The sequence below is a fragment of the Nylanderia fulva genome, unplaced genomic scaffold (genome assembly GCF_048542155.1).
Source record: "Nylanderia fulva isolate GAGA-0341 unplaced genomic scaffold, ASM4854215v1 Scaffold12, whole genome shotgun sequence".
Classification (NCBI taxonomy): Eukaryota; Metazoa; Arthropoda; class Insecta; order Hymenoptera; family Formicidae; genus Nylanderia; species Nylanderia fulva.
The window spans coordinates 919,850-940,062 of record NW_028189409.1 but is presented as its reverse complement, the minus strand read 5'-3'; the positions used below and the strand labels follow the sequence as shown (position 1 = coordinate 940,062).

The window sequence follows — 20,213 nt, the reverse complement described above, 5'->3', positions numbered from 1 at the left end:
CTTATATCTCTCCCTAAGGAGTTATACTCTTCCAAAGAAAAGATCAATTTTTTTTCAAACTTTAGACAAATTAAAAAAATAAAATTTAGTAAACATTTCCTACGAACAAAACGGATATTTATTAATATTTTTTAATCTCCCATATCGTTTTATATACAATAGAGATGAAATTAATAATTCCTGTTCAATTTTTTATTAGAACTGTTTAATCGACCGGAATGTGGCCATCTAAAAATATACGTTAGAATGTTTGATTTTTTAGAAACTTTTTTATTTCTTTCATTTTTTTATAAAATCAATAGTATGCAAAAAAAATAAACTACATTATCGTGTACAGTAAGGTGCTAAATAATATAGATTTCGAATTACGAGAAATTGAATTTTAGGATAGAAAACAGCAAACAAAACACAAAATTATAGTAAAGTTGGAAAAAATAAAATAAAAATTAAAAAAAATAAATAAAAATAAAAATCAAATTTTCACCTTTTTTTGAAAGAGTGTAATTCCTTACAGAAAAATAAGAAAATATGAAAGATCTCCCTCTTAATTTTGAACAAAGAATCATCTCCTAAAATTTTTCGCATTTATTTAAAATCATATACCTATATATAAAGGATCCCTTTTAATGATCAAAACGTGAAAGTAAAAATCTCTCTAAATAAAATCCATATTATATAATATTTTAATTGTATTTTAAATAAAAGCAAATAAAAGTGCATGGTTTATTCATCTACCGTAAAAACTGATATAAATATAATATAAAAATCATATTTTATTTATTAACATTTTCATATAAAAATAATATTACAACAGTTATATTTTTTATTTTATGCATATAGTGGAGCAAAAAGAGTTGGCGTTAATAATTAAATAATTTTTTATTCGACTTTGCGTTATTAAACTGCTCTTTTTACGATTTCTCAGTTTGCAATCCCTGATCTGCAACCATAGCGCGTGCAATCCGCGTTTAAAGCTTACGCATACCCGCGGTCGTTGCGTGCATGTAAGTTATAGTGTTGCAACCTCGGGTGAAAACACAACAAGCGAGTACACCGCGCGGCACTAAAGGGACAACGCACGAGGAATATGTTCACTGTTTAAAGGCACGATGCGTGCCTTGAAATTTATGCCTCACGAGAGACTCGCTGAATTTCGACGCGCGCTTTAAAAATCTACGTTAAAAGCGTTACATCATACAATTTAACGAATTTCAACCACCGAATATGCTGCGCGATATTGATGCCGAGAATTGACACGTACAGTCGATTTTCAAATGCTTCTTTCAAAAATAATATATATTTTAGGTTCAATTTTATCTCGATTAAAACTAAACTTGCTATTATTTTCGTACTGTATATGTACATATATTGTATGTACACTGTAAAACAATATGTAATATTACATAAGAAATATGTAAAATTACATAAATAATAAATGTTTTTATGTAATATTATTACACATTTTTTTACAGTGTAGGGGAAAGTATACTAAATCGTACCCTCTAAGGTAAATATAAAAATTGCAATAAAACTTCCAAAGAAATTACTTTTTTATTCATTAAAATTGTATGGTTCTTTGTCAACGATATACGCTAACATTAACATCATTGTTTCATATCGTAAATTAAAAATTAAAAAAAGAATATTTGGTACGAGTTACAATACCGGTTTGCTAAAATGTACCTATGAATTTTTAAATCATACCTCTAACAATAAAATTAAAAAATTGTAAATAATTGTAATAATTTTTTATTAATTGATATTGTAAATTTTTAGTCTACAACAAAACATATTTATAAGAACGTCATATTTATAATCATAATGTCTCTTCAAAATTTTAATAAGAACATTTTTTGTATCACACAAAAGTATAAATTAGAATTATCTCAATTATAATTATAAAATTTAATATTTTCTTCAATTGAAATATAAAGAAAAAGAAACTAATGTCTAGGTAAAAAATAAATTTAGTAAATCGTACCAGTATGATATAAGAAAAAGTTTGTGGTATTTTTTTTCCAAGCTTTTATTGCTTTGTCAAATTTGTAAATAAAAAATAATCTTAAAATATTTTGCTGATTTTTCAATACTTCCATATACAGAATTAAAGAAGATGAAAAAATGTTTCAATAGTAAGTTTAATTGTTTATCTTTTAACTCTGTTTAAGAAACACATAGAATCACGATTTAACGAACAATTTAGCATACTTTCCCCTACATATTTAACAAAATAGCATATGTCACGTTTGGAATAAAACAATGGCTTCAATATAACACAAGATAGCAGACTACATATATAAATTACGAAAAAGATTCATTTATAAATTCTATTCGCATCGCGGGGATGAAGAAACGACTATATATAGTTGCTGCGCAGCAAATTAAACCGCGTTGCAAAAGAAAAACAAACGTGCGAATGTTGCTCCTGAATAAAGGACATTTAGAAAATATTCCGAATCAATGAATTCTGGCGAGATGGGAAATTACTTCGCCCAATTGTTTCTACCTTTTTGCAATTTTGCGATATGCGCGCAGACCGTAACGAGATAACTAAAACACAACAGCCAGTTTGCTAGACAGAAACAAACCTTCATTTTCTCCATCTCATATCAGCGCCAGTGACACCACCCCCCACGAGCTCCTCACTTTATTTCGCCGAACTCTTTTAGCACATTTTCCTTGTCCTTTTTTTTTTTTATTAATTTCTATACCGCTGCTCGAGTAAAGCGTTACATCGGAGGGCTGTCAAAAGAGGGTGAAATTCAACTTTGAATTTCTCATTGCGTTTATCATTATTCTGCCGTTTTTATATATGGGCACACACGTAATTCTTGCCTCTTTCAGAAGTTTTTTCAGAGGCAAAATAGTGTATTTTATTATTATTATAGTTTTTTCCAGCCATTTTCGCTATTATTCGAGATCACGTTGATGAGAGAATCTATATTGTACAGATTGAATAAAAAAGCGCTCTAAAATTGAATTACTACGGATACCGACACGGAGATTCAATGTGAACCAACCCCAAAGTCTTTGACAATAAAATGGAATTTAAAGTCTATATTAGTCTCCTTTTCTCATTGATTTTATAATTTTCAATAACCAAACGACTGCGAACTCGTTGGTCTATTTTAAATACTCAAAAAGATCTTATATATTGTATATATATATATATATATATATCTTTTTCTTATTATATATATATATATGTATAAACATATATATTTTTAATAATGTTTATATTTTATATTTTATTAATATTATAATTTTTAAAGGAAATAAAATTAAAAATAAAGATAAAAATACACAAAAAGTAATTATTTACTCGTTATCTTAAAATAAATCCAAAAACAATAATTAATATATCAATGCTCAAAAGCTTATCATCATTATAAAAATTAGAAACTTAATATATATTATAATAGTATTTAATAATTAGAAATTTACATACTAATAACATTCTCTTATTTCTGCGACTTTATTATCGTGTTGTAACTTGATAAAACTAATTTAATATCAGATAAATTTATAATAACAAATAAAATAATTTTTACACGATATTATTGACACGTTGAGTGCAAGTGGTATGATGTAAAAAGATATCTTGTGAAAAAGAAGTTACTTCAAGCTAGTGGGATAGTGACATTATCAATAATTTTCCGATAGACATACTTCCGTTTTGATATCGATGTTATAACGAAATAAAGTGACGCAGTCGAAAGCTTCTTATAATAAATGTCAATCACTTTATAATCGAGGCCATGAACATTGGCAGTCACGTTTATTTCGTCAAACGATTGTAAAATGACATATCGGCAGTTTTACTCACAGGTAACCAGGAACAATGAGGGATATTCTTCGCCGCCATCATTTTTGCCGCTAAGAAAAATGAACCATTGTCTAGGATCGACTCTTATTCCATATCTGTAATGCAAAATATAAAGAATTAAATAATTACACAAATTTTAAAAAGATAATTGTTTCATGAATATCTTTGCATACACAAAACCAAATAATAATTGCAATAAACAAATCCAATAATATAATTGCAGTAATTTGTAATAATTTACAACTAAATATGACATTATTATATGTTTTTCATTAACATTGTAGAATAATGATAATAAAAGCAATAATAAAACACATTAATTCTAATGACATATTAACTCTAATAAACGATATGCACGACATGGAAAAGAATAATAAATTATATTATCATAATAATATAGATGGCTAAATTCAATATATGTAAAGCAAACGTATCTTCTCCAAAATTCATATATAATTAACAATTTCAACTATACATATAAGAATTATTTTAAAATAAGCAGAACCCTTGAAAATCGACCACCATATCATTTAAATATGGAAAAATTGATGAAATTCGCCGCTATCTAAATTTATTCTGCGACATTTTATAATTGGCTTTGATTTAATATAGTTAAAATTATTTAACATTTAAATTACCAATAACTATGTAAAGCGTTATTAAAAATAAAACCAGAGTTTCAATTATTTAATGATATAAATTTTATATTTAACAAAATGTGTAATCCTATATCTCTTGCTATACTACGAGTATAAATAAAATAAAACCTAGAAAAAAGATAAAAGAGATAAAGATCAATACATTTTCCATTATAATCTTTAACTTTTCATTGTTCGTGCATTATACGAACATTATCTTCCATTAGCCTCATCATTATAGTCTATTTTTGTTTCTATTACGATCTTCTTTACAGAGATAGTTGAGAAAAACAGGAGATAAAATGAGAGATGTAGAAGGGAAGAGAGTGTTTGCTCATATTCTTTGTTCCTGGGATAAATAATAACCGTCTCAACACACAATTCAAAGGGGAGGAAACTTGTGCTGGGAAACAAACCGATTTTCCTAACAGGATAACTCAAAAAGATGTAGAAAAAAAAAACGTCTGCTTCATGATTGACTGCGATCTTGATTCGAGTCTGTGATTTACTTTGATGGCTCACGTCGGAAAATATTATAAACGACGCCCTCCGACTAAATCATACCGGATTATTTATTGGCAATTTCGTAAAATAGCACTTTCTGTGAACGTATACGCTCAAATCATACATTAATTTCTGTACATAAATCAAACGGAGTTATGTATAGAAATAGGACGCGCAATAAAACAAATGGAATATGCTAAACTATACGATACGATATTCAATTAAGTTATGTTTGTTACCATAATATATAAAGAGCCACATTGATTACAAAAGCGATGTAGAATATATGCAAAGAGGATTTACATAAATTTAATATGTTTCACATAATAGAAAAATATCGACATTAATAAAATCGAAATTATATAGCGTGTGTGTGAGAATATAATTTGTAAATAACGCATATGGAAGAAAATGACTTTTCCGTTAATCCCAAAATGTATATACGCATATATAATAATACATTTGACGACTGTGTTATTACACTATCGTGTTTATGTAAAAATATACATTTTATATGCCTTATCGCTGCATTATCTCGAAAACGCAATTTGCGATGGTATCGATCGAACCCATCGAGAACATTATTTTCTCGCGAGACACACGAGGGTAGGTAGGTGTATCGGCCGAAAAAAAGGTGGCAGACTGTGTACACTAATGGCTTCAGGGGTCGTACGTGCACGCTAACGATGATAAACGAGACTTATGGGTCAAGTAATTAAAGTATTCCAAGTGAGCGCGGTTGTTGCAGAGAGAGAGAGAGAGAGAGAGAGAGAGAAAGAGAGAGAGAGAATATTTATTGGGACACAATCACCGGCCTAGTCCTCTCTACGAAAACGCGATCAGTCACGTTGACGCAGTTACGGTAATTGGACAGTAGCTTGGAAAAAAATATCATTCTCGTTTATAATTAATATATTATTATATAACGCGTCACAATTGCTTGACAATTTATCCCATACAGCACAAAATATTATGAACGTTTTCAAAAGATATTTCTAAATATATAAAATATTGCATTCAAACATTTCAAAATGATTTTAGGAATATTTTTAAATGATTAAAAAATTTTTGGTGTGATAATACTTTTTAAAATATTTTTAAAAACTTTTAACTTTTTTTTCGAGAATTATTTTATCTTTCAAAAAAGATTTTTAAAAATATTTTGTGCTGTATGGGATAAAACTGGCTCACACATTACATGTCAGATAGGCATAAATAATGCAAACTACATCTTGGACATACAGGGTGTAATTGAAAAAAAAACATATATAGGGAGATTAATTTTTGCATGTTACCTAGGTTTTTCATGATTTATTTTTGTAAAACTAAACTTTATAAAAGCCTTAAATTAAAGTTCTACTAAAATAAACCCTATCTGAAATTAACTGAAGAATGTAGTTTTGTTAATATTTTAACTTCAAAGTTTAATTTGTGAAAAGCTCTTTTTTTCGATCATTTATAACTTAAAAATTATTGGTGCCTCGACATTTTCACTGAGAAAAAATTGTTTCCAAATTGAAGAATTTAATGATGTACTTCATATATGTTGTATTTTTTTCAATTACATTCTGTATATTCTTCTGTGGCAATATTTAAAGCTTTAATAATTTAACCTCTTATTGTTATACCTTTTTATCTACAATCAATTAATTTTTATACGCGCGTTATTTTAAATAACCCGTAGAAGAGTAATTTAATTATAGACATAAAAAAGAACAATTAATTTCAATTACTTTATTTTGCGGTCGAGCAAATCTATCAGAATCAAATAGCAGAGAATAGACTTTGCAGTAATCTAAAATAATAGAAGAAATTGTAGATATTCTATTTCTGTGTTCCACTAAAATGCAAATAATAAAACTCATCAAACTCAACACCATTACGCATGAAAAAATACTAATCGATAATCCATCAGTAAGTAAATATTTATTTCAGCGAAATGGAAAGATTAATCGATGAGAAAGGAAATAATCGCTTTCGACATCTGTCAATAGTGTTGTGACACAAATTGCTTAGAAAATTTCAAATTAGCTAAATAAAGATGAGATAAAAACGTGTAAATTTATCTTAGATAAGATGAAAATCATTTTGTTTTAAATATATTTAGATAAAAAATAAAATTACATAGCGATTCTTCTAGATGATAACTTCCAGATAATATTATTTTTAAGACCGCTTATGTAAACACAATTATAAAAAAAATGTAACATATAAAAGAGATATAAAAATATATATTCGTACTTTAATTTGTAAGTTTTTATCACTTAATGCTTAAGTATTTTTATGTACTAAGTATTATTTTATGTGCTGTTTTTTGACTCTAAACCAAATTATATAAATATTATTCTAGATAATTTAGTAAAGATAACACTTTTTTGATCTAAGATACAGATAGAAATAATACATACATATTTTTATTATCTACAGTGTGTCCCCCCGGAAATTGCTGGAATTAATCAGCTGTTATTTTTTTAATGCATGCAGTTATTGAGAAAACAAAATTGGGGTTGGAAAGAGGAAAGTCTACAGTTTTAAATTGGATATAAATTGGTTTTAATTGGATATAAATAAAATGTTTGTATACCAGTTTATTTGATTGATAAAAAGTAATGAAAAAAGTGCTAATAATCACATAAAATTACATAAACTAACGATAAATATTTTCAACAGTGCCAGATTTAATAGCAGCTATTAAAAAAATCGTCAATAACATTAAAAATGACATGTTAGAAAAAGCTTTTACGAGTTTTCGTAAAAGAACAAAATTTCGTACAAATTCAAATGGTGCGCACTTCGAAAATATTTATCATTAGCTTACATATGTGATTATTAGCACTTTTTCATTACTTTCTTTCAATAAAATAAACTACAAACATTTTATTTATATCCATTAAGGGGATCCCTCAGCAAATGACAAACTCCGACAAAATAAAGATACACATATCTAAAATATATGCACGTATACACGTATACACAACGCATGCATACATTATAGAACTTATAAATATGGAAGGAGAATAGAAAAAGTCATCTTGGACACAGTTTTGCGCTCCTATTCTTCTTCCATATTTATAAGTTCTATGACACACGTACGTACGAATCGTATTTCTAATTACACATTTTTATTAAACTTCTAATCCAGATTTAGAGGATAACAGTGCTTTCTTTCGTGTTCCCTAATCCTAGGGAATGTACTTTTTTATTCGTACAAAGTGTATATGATTTATATGAAGCATATATTATGATGAGATTAGGTTTAATTAAATTACTTTTTTCTTTTTTTAATAAAATAAGCTGACATACAAACATTTAATTTATATTCATTAAAAACTACAGACTTTCCTCTTTTCAACACAATTTTTGTTTTCTCAATAACTGCATGCATTAATAGATAACAACTGATTAGTTTCATCAATTTCTTATAGGACACCCTGTATTTTAATTTATTATTTAGATAACAGCAAACACTACCTGTCAACGATTAAATCCAACTTCGCGATATACGCGTGTACATAGTGCTGAATCTCGTAAAGCCCTTTTCAAGTATACTTGAAAGTTAAGGGAATATCGCACTTATCGAAATTCATCGCTTCGAGACGTGAGCGGAAACGATATTAAATTTCTTTCCACGGCGGGGAATAACCGCGCCTTCTTCTTGATCCGAGAACGCCCGTTAAACCCACGCTCGTTCTTTGCTCACCCCGGAGTTCGTTAATACAACGTCACACGATAAAATCCCCAATTTCACATCGAACGTGGTGAGAGGCGCCCCAGGCGTTAAAGCGCGCGAGAGTCCAGATTGGAAGAGTTATGGCGCCAATATGCGACGGGTTCGGGATGAAAATGTGGAATGATTCGCATTAAATATTAATAAAACGCGCGGAAAGCGGGAACGTCTTCCTCTGCGATTATTGTAAAGAACGGTGATTCTTTTTCTCGGAAATTAATGAAAAGGGCTCTGGGACTCGTTTCAAATCGTCGGCTCGGCCGGACGAGACGAGGATGGATGGATTGTTCTCGAAGAAAATTGGAGGAGCCGTGAACGGAGCTTGCTTAATTTATTTCGATATTTATCTAGATGAAATATACGTGGAGAGCGCAACAACTCGGTTTATTAAAGATTCTTTTTAAAAATAAAGTAAAGGCATTAATTTACAGAAAGATACGGAGAATTTTAGTGAGATTTATGATCGTGTTCTTGACGCTATTTAAATTATTTTCATTTTTACCTATTTATTTATTTATTTGACTTTGTTATGAGGTTTTCGATTGCGAAAGACACATTAGTTTTGTCTCGATTTTCTTAACGCGTAGTGACTATAAGATTCTTGCTAACTGTTAACATCTATTTATTTCTTGCTTACTTCTGTCAATTCTACATTGTTCATTAAAACAATGGTGAATATTGTCGGTGGTATGCAGTGAATTTGATTTACTGTATTAATTTATTATGCATTTACGTTTGGTATGTAACATATTTTTGTACATGAATTTATAATTATTTGTTGCGATAAAATGTATTAAAATTATAATTATTTTTATGTAACTTTTTTATAGATTTACTTGAAAAAGGCTGCAATGACAGCCGAAACGTTGTATTTTAACTAATTATTTATAATAAATGATTGCCAGTTTGGTCGACTTTTACCATTGAGGAAAGATTTTTATTAATTATTACTAGCGAACCTTAAGGATTATTATCTATTCTTTTTAAAGCTCGCTATATAATGTGCCAATTTACTCCGCCTGAAAAATTCTTTTTTTTCTTAGATATTTAAGATATAGTGTACTTAATTTTATTTTAATGAAATTTTGTTCAATAAATAATAATAAGTATTATATATGTATATTAATAAAAATATATTAATATATTATAAATATATAAATATATTAATATAATAAATATTAGGTATATATTACATTTAATATATTATATTAATATTTAATAAATAATAATAATAATAAATAATAAATATATATATTCTCATTTATGTCTGCAATATTTTTATCATTTTATTTTTCTTCCGAATTAATATACATACGAGGTGTGTTCAAAAAGTATCGCGAATTTTGTGTTTTTTCAAAAATTATTTATTTATTTATGAATATCTATTTTGTCCCCTTCAAAGTAATCCCCACCAGATATTATACACTTGTGCTAACGTTTTTTCCAATCCTCGAAGCACTTCAAAAAATCATTTTTTGTGATCTTGTTCAGCTCCTCCTTCGATGCCGTCTTTATCTCCTCAATCGTAGCGTAGCGTCGTCCTTTCATGGGCCTCTTCAGTTTCGGGAACAATAAAAAGTCACAGGGGGCCAGATCTGGGGAATACGGTGGCTGCGACATTATTAGTGTGTTGTTAATGCGATGCTGTTTTTGGTCGAAATTGAGCAATTTTGGTACGAATTTCGCGGCGACCCGTGTCATGCCCAAATCATTGGTAAAAATCGAATGGCACGAGCCAATCGATATGTTTAGGTCCTCAGCAACTTCTCTAACGGTGATTCGACGATTGACCAATACTATTTTCTTCACTTCATCAATGTTTTCGTCTGTTGTTGACGTGCTCGGGCGTCCGGCACGCTCTTCGTCGTTCACATCTTCTCGGCCCTCGGAAAACATTTTGTACCACCGATAAACGTTGCTTCGGTCCAAGGTAGCTTCACCATATGCCACAGTCAACATTCGGAATGCGTCCGCGCACTTAATTTTGTTTTTCACACAAAATTTGATACAGATTCTTTGATCCATTTTTTGGAATAGGCAAAAATCGAAGACGAGCCAAAACACGTGCAAGCAAAGCAGCTGTCAAAAATTAACTGAACATTCAAAATGGCCGTACTTGTTGGCATAAATGAGAAACATGAGTACCAACATAACGCCACAAAAAAATCGAAAATCGAATATACGTAACCCGCGGAAATTCAAAATTCGCGATACTTTTTGAACACACCTCGTATATCTTTCCAATTTAGACTTAATTATTTTCTATTCATTTCAAGTTATAGAGATATAAAGAACGATCTACAATGGAGAATAATATAACGAAAACAAAACATTAAAAATTATCAATATCCCCAGAAACATTGCTTCTTTCTGCGCTGTATCAAAATATAGAGTAATCCGTAATCTGAAAACAGTGAACGAATTTTATGTTTTGACACGACGAGACTTTATGAAAATCGTTGATATAAAATAGAATAAAATGAAAATGATCATATCTGTGTATGTGTGACGATATCACATGAATATCCAATATCCTCAACATGTTTTTTCTATGTATCGTTAAAAATATACCTGAAACTTCAACAATATTATTTTCTATTTTTAATATTTCAAGAATTTGATATGTAAATATCTGCATACAACATTCATACCTTTATATTATTTGTATGTAATTCGTATTTTTATATCACGTAAACGTCTCAATGTAAATACAAGCTTGTGTATTATTTGTAATCTTTGAAAAGTTGTTTCAACTACGATTATAAATGACCTAAAAAGTAAGAAAAAAGAGAACAATTAATATGTTTCTGCACGCAATCTTTTTTATTTGTCAAGTCATTTATAATTTGCAGCGGAAACAACAATTTTTCGAAGATCACAAAGAGTCTCGCTACTAATCTTATGTGAAATAGATTTCAATTAAATCAGCTGATTTTTTCATATGTTGTAGCTTATAACCTGTTGAAAAAAAATGTAATAGATTCAAAACTAAATAATAAAAAAATAAAAACTCCAATTTTATCCGACCGAACTAGTAATTATTTATTTAAAAAATCATAACGTTTCGACCACGACAAAATATGGTCGAGACATGATTTTTCAAATTAAATAAATAATTGCTAGTTCGGTCGATAAAATTGGAGTCTTTATTTATTTGGTCTACTAACGATTTAAAAATGATTATAAATAATAAAAGATAAAATAGCTTCAAAGTTAAGTAAGTCAGTAATTCTCTATTATTTAGCTTTGAACCTATTACATTCTTTTGTTCAGCAGATCATAAACTGTAACTAATAAGAAAGTCAGCTGATTTTACAAGGAGTCATCTAGGATTTCATATAAATTCGCACTAATCCTATATAAAATTAAATCTTGGTAAAATCACAGACGGTTCCTCATATGTTGTAACTTATGAACAAAAATGTAATAGACTAAACAGTAAACAGTTACTAATTTACAGCCAGTCAGACACAAAAAACTCGGGCTCCGCGAGTTGTTTGATTGAGTTGTAGCTTAATAACTGTCCATTATTAGCTTTGAGGCTATTTTCTGTTCAGCAGATCACATATAACATATAAAAAAATCAGTATTTTTTTGGATTTAAATCCATTTCACAAAAGATTAATATAGAGTTTTTAAAAATTTTTTTAGCAGGCTTACTCACACACAAAAAAAAAGAGAACAACGTTAATGGATAGAAAATAATTCGAGGTAATCGACGAAACCGAGCCGCGAAATAAATCATCGCGCATCTGGAGACGATTCTGGCTGCATAAATTATGACTATATGACAGATCTATGAAAAAGTTTCAATCCAATCGCGGAGATATACGAAAGACAAGGAGGAGGAAACTTCAGTAATTCCCCCTTTACCTTCTTTGGGACTTTTATCGATAGCAAGGGCGAGCCTTTCGTCGAGGGTTCGATTAATTGAGCTCTCTCGCTGCCGCCTTTTTTCACTTTGCAGAGAGAAGCATCTATCCGCTTTCTTACGTGCTGTTTTCAGTCGCCAATCCACCTCTCTCTCTCTCTTTCTCTTTCCGCCCTTGCCTCGTCTTGTCGATTAATCTCGATCGCAATGGAATCGTGTCGACAACCTCATCCTCGCGATTCGATCACCGCTTGTGTTCTTCGCGAATCGAGTCTGAAAAGGACTTTTTACCGGTTGAAAACGAATCAGCTAAGAACGCGACGGCATTAAATGGTTACGATTCTTTCCAACTATTCGATTGGAAGCGCCGATAAATTAATTAAGAGATCACAACTGTGTACGCGAAATTATCTGGCCAATTAAACGTTAAAGCATAGAAAAGACGTAGCTGTCAAATTATCCTTTTAAGAGGATGCTGTTGTAGTTCTGTTTTATCGACTTTAAATTAGGTTAGGTTCACTTTTTATTGAATATACAGATTGAAAATCCTTCACAATGAAAGTACTGATAATAATAAATGGAGAGCATTGTTCTGCAACAAATTTTTGCTGTTTTATGCCTCGACGTCGATTCTGCACGCAAATATACATACATAATTAATTCAAGTACGAATCTTTTGATACAGGTTTTTTACCTCATTTTTATTACTTCTGTATTATTCTTTCATGTCATCTCTATTGGGAGCGCCATATTTTGTGCACAAATAAACTGCAGAACTTTTGTATTAAATAAGTATTGTTATGAGCTGTAACAAGAGGCCGATAAAAAAACTGTAATTTTTTGACTTTTATTGTTTTTATACAAAATTACAGCGCTCCCCTTTTATCATTATCAGTACTTTAATTGTGGAGAAGGATTTTTCAATCTGTATAACCAATAAAAAGAAAAGTCCTTGAACTTAAAATCGGTAAAACAGACATGGTCAGCATCCCCTTAAGCTAAGTCCATAAAAAATAATCTATGTGTTGGAGAATATAAATGTTACATTAAATGTGTACATGGCTGTCTTTTTAAAATAAATATTAAGATAAGCATACGTTTAAATCAGTATCGATTTTATACTCTCTCTTTTACGAATATCTAAATTTAAAGCAAATGAAAGACATCAATCGAATTCCTTTGAGTATCATCACAAAAGGATTTCCAGGCGATCCCGACTAAAACCGTTTACGATGTCTTCGGCCGCTCGCAGCTGCGCCTGTTTCAGGCTCTCGTATGAAGCGTGTCAGAGCTACCTCGAGCAATTACGTTGCAAAAGTTCCCTCGAAAGTTTTTCCACGCTTAACGAGCGTGATAAATTTCTGTTACGCGCCCTCGGGAGCGGCCGGACGCGAGGCCGAGAGTTTACAACGACGATAAAAATCTCGTTGAAATTATTCATGGCCAACGCTTATGCTCCTCTCTGACCCTTGGAAGAAAAAGGTGGTTAACTTGCTCCTCCAAGAATGATACAAGGGATAGAAGCGTCGCGCGATTATCATTGGCGCCATACGTGGAGCAAATAATTAGCTCTGATAGTATCTTAATTCAAAAGCAATTATTATTATTATTATTTTATATAATTATAATTATAATAAAATAAAATATAAAATAACATAAAATAATATAAATAAATAAATAATAATAATAATAATAATAATATTTACTATAATTATTATTTTACTTAATTACAATTTATTTTATTATAATTATTATTGTTACATGAAAAATTAATTGCTGTTCCTCCAAACACTAAAGATATATGCGTTCACTATTTTTCGTATTAATGTATAGTTTTATAAAGGAAATTAAAAAAACTTTGTAATTTTAATTTTTGCGTATCGTATCGTAATTACTGCTAGACGACGGCTAATTCAATTTAAAAAGGCGAGAAACGGTCAGTACCATCCTGCTATTCATAATTAATTTGCCATTATCCGTACTTCTCTTTCACCAGCATCGCGAAAGTACTGATTGGCATTTCGAGAAGTCAATTGAATAATTCATATTGGAAATATAAATTTTCAGCGTCGAGACAGATAAAATTATCACGACGATAAAATAAGCTGTAAACTATGCATATTTCGCTTGATACTGACATATGTAATAAGTTATGCAATTCAAACTTGTTCAATAACTTATTACAGATTTTCTTCAACTCTTTTGCTAATAAAGCATACTATTATACATATGTATGTTACATGATATTCATATTGTTCTCTTTTTATTCAAATATATTGTTTGGAATAGATGTAACAATCTATATTAATTTAATGTTTTACTACAATATTTCAATTTTTATACTTTCCATCTTTTATTACCGAATTTCCTCGACTCCAATATCGAACGCCATACTTGTGTGATATTTTAACAATAATACAATATCTACAATTTTTAAATATATATATTAATAAATTTTGCACATGCAAAGCGTGTGCTTGAAATACAAGCACATCAAAACAGATCATGCAACCTTATTAGCCGACCTGTCACATTGTGCCAACAACACTTGGTGGCTCCAAATAACCAAATCCACTTACACAATCGATCTGTACCCATTTCCGAAGAGCGGCGAATAATCGTGCTGTAGCAGTTACAGTTACAAACTCAATTTTGTTAGCTCGCCGGCAATCGATTCTTTTTGTCATACGCCGTCAATCGCTACGAGAGCGCATCCATCAAATCGATGGGGGATGCTTTTGATCGCCTTTTATTCCCCTATCGGATCCCCATTGGTCGAGAGAGGGTGTCTCTCTCTTTCGTCTCGTGCAGAGACATTTTCCTCTTTCGGTTCCAGTGAGCAAGTAACAACTTCTTGATGGAGAGGATGTCAGAAGATCTTATTCTATTGCTTGTCAGAACTTTCTCTTTTTTTCTCACAATGTTATTAGAACATTGACAGCTATAACCCGACCGTTCAGTGTCTTTCCTTTTTATCCTTTTTTCATGAAATCCACGCATTTCGATCTTTAATATATAAAAAGCTTTCCACTTAAGTGTCTTTGGGAGGATTAAAATTCAACACAATGCGTCTCATCAATGACAAAATAATTTTTTCGATTTATTATTTATGTATTGATGGATAAAATATTATTAATCACAAATAATTCTTTCCATCAGTAAAAATAAAAAAATTTCTATCACTTGTGTGTGTTTTGTATTAATTAATATTTATCAATCTATGATCTCGTTTGAATCCGTCGCGCAGTTAGATAAAATCGAGGTATTAGAGCGATAATTTGACTTACTTTATGAAATTTTCCAGTAGTAATCGGATACCGCCGATGCCCAGCAGGAGGAAGCCCCAGTTGACGAATCCCGTGAAGTTGTCAAAGCCAGAGCTCCACGAGAAAAGGCTATCCCTGGGACGGTGACATCTGCAAAATAAAATATAATAAAATAAATAAAATATTTGAAACATAAAATCTTTTGGAAGTTGTAATATAATCTGGATAAAAAATAAAAGAATTTGAAAAATTCGTTAGAACGATCTTAATCATTTTTCAGCGCACAATGTTCTATACTTTATAAATAAAATATATAATAAGCCTTAATAAAATGTACTCTGTAATATTATTTCATTTCTTTCAAAGATTAAACTATAAGTAATATCTTCATGTATATTTTGTATTCGTCCTTTTGCGAGCTCTTTATGAATAGCGAACTCGTTATTATACCTACTAACCTAAGGAAATTCGATAATAGACCGTTGTCGAGTCGCTGAAGGGGAAGGTATTAAGGAGAATATTCTCATTCTGGCGCCATACTAGCAAAATGCCCCTTGTGAGAGTACGAAGAAAGACGTACGAACATCATGAAGAGATGAAAATGGTGCAATAAAGAGGTTTTCATATCGCACGGTTATACATGTCCTTATATCAATTTATGGACTGACGTATAGTTCACACGTGACGACGCGGTAAATGACACGAGTCATTTTCATCGCATAAAAGATACTCGTTATATAACGGATTCGAGGAAACAGAGGTCTGTCTCGAAGACAGACTCGCGGGATTTATGATTCTCCCATATGAATCTAGCAAAATGTAGTTTATAACGAACGATTGTAGCAAGATTATTTCTTCCTACTTTGTACTCTCGGTGGACGTTGATTTAGATCCATCAAATACCCGGGACATCATAAATTCTGTTTGAAGTATAATATCAGGCTATGGGCGGTAATAACGATGCATTCTCGGGGTCTATAAAGATACTATGGAATGTGTTTCACTTTCTTAAGAGCACTTATTTTAATTGTCTTTATTTGTTCTTAAAAGTTTTCTATACATGTATGTATAAATAACAGTTTCAATTATGTAATTTTTTCAAGAAAGTTTAACACGCATTTTCTCTCCTATTCGATAACCAATTTATATTTTGTGAACTTACTAGAGCAGTACAGTCTATCCTTTATACGTATTCAACTATCGTGAATCACAAGCGGGTCTTTTTATCGATCAAAGGTACAAGAGGCACTCGTATGTTTTGTGCCGCAAGACAAAACCCTTTCGAAAAGTTTATATGATGATCCTTATCGGTCCTCCTCGCGGAGCCAACCAGGGAGAAGGATGATAGACGCGTATCGTAAAAGCCGATTACGAAGACGCATCCGGTGTATAATCCACCCAAGAGACACCAAAGACAAGAGGGTTTTGTGTTACGACCCTCCGCCATGCGATGCTATAGATACTATTCAGATTTCAGGCACGGAGTATTGTTGGCGATGCGCACTTGTCAGTCACACGAGAGAGCGGTGCACCATATGGAATCTCCGATATCTAAAGTGCTTATTGAATGTGTATGTGTATATGTATGTACAATGTACATGACGACGCAAAAGGAGTATGTACTAAAAGGATCCCGAATGGTACCGCGGGTAAGTCGATTACATAGCGGAGAGAACAAAAGGAATAATGATCATAAGGTGAAACTTGTATCTCTCTCTGTATTGTACTCAAAGTCATTATTAATATTCTTCGTATTGTCACGTTACTTTGTCGCAACATCATTTGCGAAACTGGAAAATATTTCATTTTCAACAGGATCGCAAAAGTATTTTTAGGCTCTATTGTTAAAGGGATGCTGACTAGATCTGTTTATCGACAAATATTATTTTCATTTTACTCTTTATTGGCTATACAGAATGAACAAATCTGGGCTACTACATATGTGTATAAAAAATTAAGAAAACAAAATAATTACCGTTTTGCATTCTGTATAGCTAATAAAAAGTTAAATAAAAGTAATATTTGTCGATAAAACAGACCTAATCAGCATCCCCTTAACATTACTATATAATTAAGGAAATTCTTTAACTGTCTGTAACTGACAAAATTACTATTCTCGTATTTCTAGTCTGTCGTCACATTAATTATTTGACAGAATTAAAAATGCTTCTTCACGATTGCAATATATATGATTCTAGAAAACTCCGATTTCATATCAAAAATCGAGAAATAATTACGAAGAAATTATAGTTTGCCTTATCAATTTTTATCTCAATATGACGTCTAAAATTCAAGATGAGCTGTCAAATAATTCATCATAATATATGTGCTTTATATAAAAAGTGTACACTTTGCATGAATGTAAAAACAAGTTTCCTAGGATTGAAGTACATGACAAGCAATATTGTTATCCTCTAAATCTTGATTAGAAGTTTAATTTAAAAGTATAGTTCGTATTACAATTCATACGTATATATAGTAGAGCAAAAAACAGCAGTACATATTTCAAACCTATAATATTATAGTATTAAAAGTAGCAAAAAGTGATTCTATGAGTGCTATATATAGTTGGATTTCTAACAATGATTATTAATGTGGAATTCAAAATGTCAGTATAATTATTCTTCAAAAGTCAGATAATTATCGATATTTTTATTTCCAAAATAAAAGCGCTGTTATTTTGTCGAGGTCTGCTGAAGGATCTCCTTAAGAGAATTTTGAAAAGTTCCTAAGCAGTTTAGAAAAAGTCAGTCTTACAATTAGCAATCATTTTAATATGATACAATTTTATAAATAAATCTACAACAAAAAATTCAACAGAAAAAATAAAGAGAAGTTCATGTATTTTTGTATAAAAAAAATAAATAATAAATCTTACATCAAACAATACGATTTTGCTGACTTCTCGATTGGCTCTTACTTCGTGACCGCTCAGTATTATGCTATCATCGAGAAGCTTCTATATCACTTTCACGAAAGAACCTCTCGTCTTAAGTATTTACATGAAAGATCCTAGCAGAACCAAAGGCGTGGGCGATAAGATGTACCCTTGTCTCCTTGGAACTTTGGGAGGACTATAGAAGCTCGCAACCGAAAAGCCAGGAAATTGAATTTATATCCTTCGGGATACTACAATTTAACTTCCAAATCGCATAAATACCTCGCAGAAATATTGCGAAAACGCAACTTCTCCCCATTTCTATAAGATCTCTTTAAAAAACAAATGCAAATTACGGTTTTAAACGAGAAACGTACGTCAGTACGTTCCAAGTAAATTATTTCAAAAAATGTAACACGCTCTCTACGTTTTATTATTTTAATTCGTAATTATGCAAACTCTAGCGCTTAAGTTTGTTGTTAATATCGCGAACTCTCGCAACGACGGCGTCGCAACGATGACAATGCAATTTGTGTAGCAAAAGAATTCTGTCGGTTTTGCGTACAAAATGTAACGGGCGAACGTTATATATTGTCCCGTCCGTAATTACCCGCAGCCACCCTCAGGAGTGCGGTTTCTGCGTGTATTCAGCAGCATCGTCGCGCCTTCCCATTCCTCTCCCTCTCCCACTCTCACGTATAACGGCTCACCTAATAAACCCTCTCGACCTGCGCGCTGTAACTATTACTCAGAATTTATGGCAGATCGCGATAATTAATAGAGCCGCGATAGAAACGGCGGTTTGCGCACGAAGAGCTATCTCTCATACGCTTCTAGTATTGGGACAGCGTAGCGAACAGGATGCAGACGTGTCGCTATGGAAATTTGCTTATATGCATGAGGACACGGCACGTGTACGCTGGATATTTCCAAAGTGTCCTGCATCTTTGGAAAATGCGAGATAGAGCCACCAAATGTGATTTCTCGATTTTTGTCACACCCGGTAGCAATGTTGTGCTTAGATGATTTTAAAATTAGCTAGATAAAGATAAAATATGTAAATTTATCTTAGATAAGATGAAGATAATTTTGTTTTAAATATATCTAGATAAAATATAAAATTATATGGCGATTCATCTAGATAACTTCTAGATTATATTATTTTTAAGACCGCTTATGTAAACACAGTTATAAAAAAATGCAAATTATAAAAAGAATATAAAAATATATTTATACTTTTATTTTTATGTGCTATGACTCTAAACCAAATTATCTGAACATTATTCTAGATAATTTAGTAAAGGTAACACTTTTTTTCATCTAAGATATATATATAAATAACACATTTTTATTATCTACATACATAAAGATAAGATGACGCCAAAATTTCATCTAGATGATCATCTATATAATTTTATTTAGATAACAGCAATCACTGCCCGGTAGGTTAGATTAAGTTAGATTCGTACGAAACACGATGAGTCATATGAGATAATTACGATG

General features: G+C 30.9%; 1 protein-coding gene across 2 annotated transcripts in view; it reads right to left on the bottom strand.

Moving 5' to 3' along the window:
• mdy (diacylglycerol O-acyltransferase) overlaps nucleotides 1-20,213 on the bottom strand; it is a 149,264-nt gene that overhangs the window by 112,054 nt on the left and 16,997 nt on the right. For both annotated transcript variants that reach the window (XM_029319160.2, XM_029319161.2), the window contains exons 2-3: nucleotides 15,854-15,982; nucleotides 3,827-3,921 (exon numbers count right to left, since the gene is read on the bottom strand). In XM_029319160.2, the coding sequence (XP_029174993.1) occupies nucleotides 3,827-3,921; nucleotides 15,854-15,982 (224 nt within the window). The remainder of the gene's footprint in view (nucleotides 1-3,826; nucleotides 3,922-15,853; nucleotides 15,983-20,213) is intronic.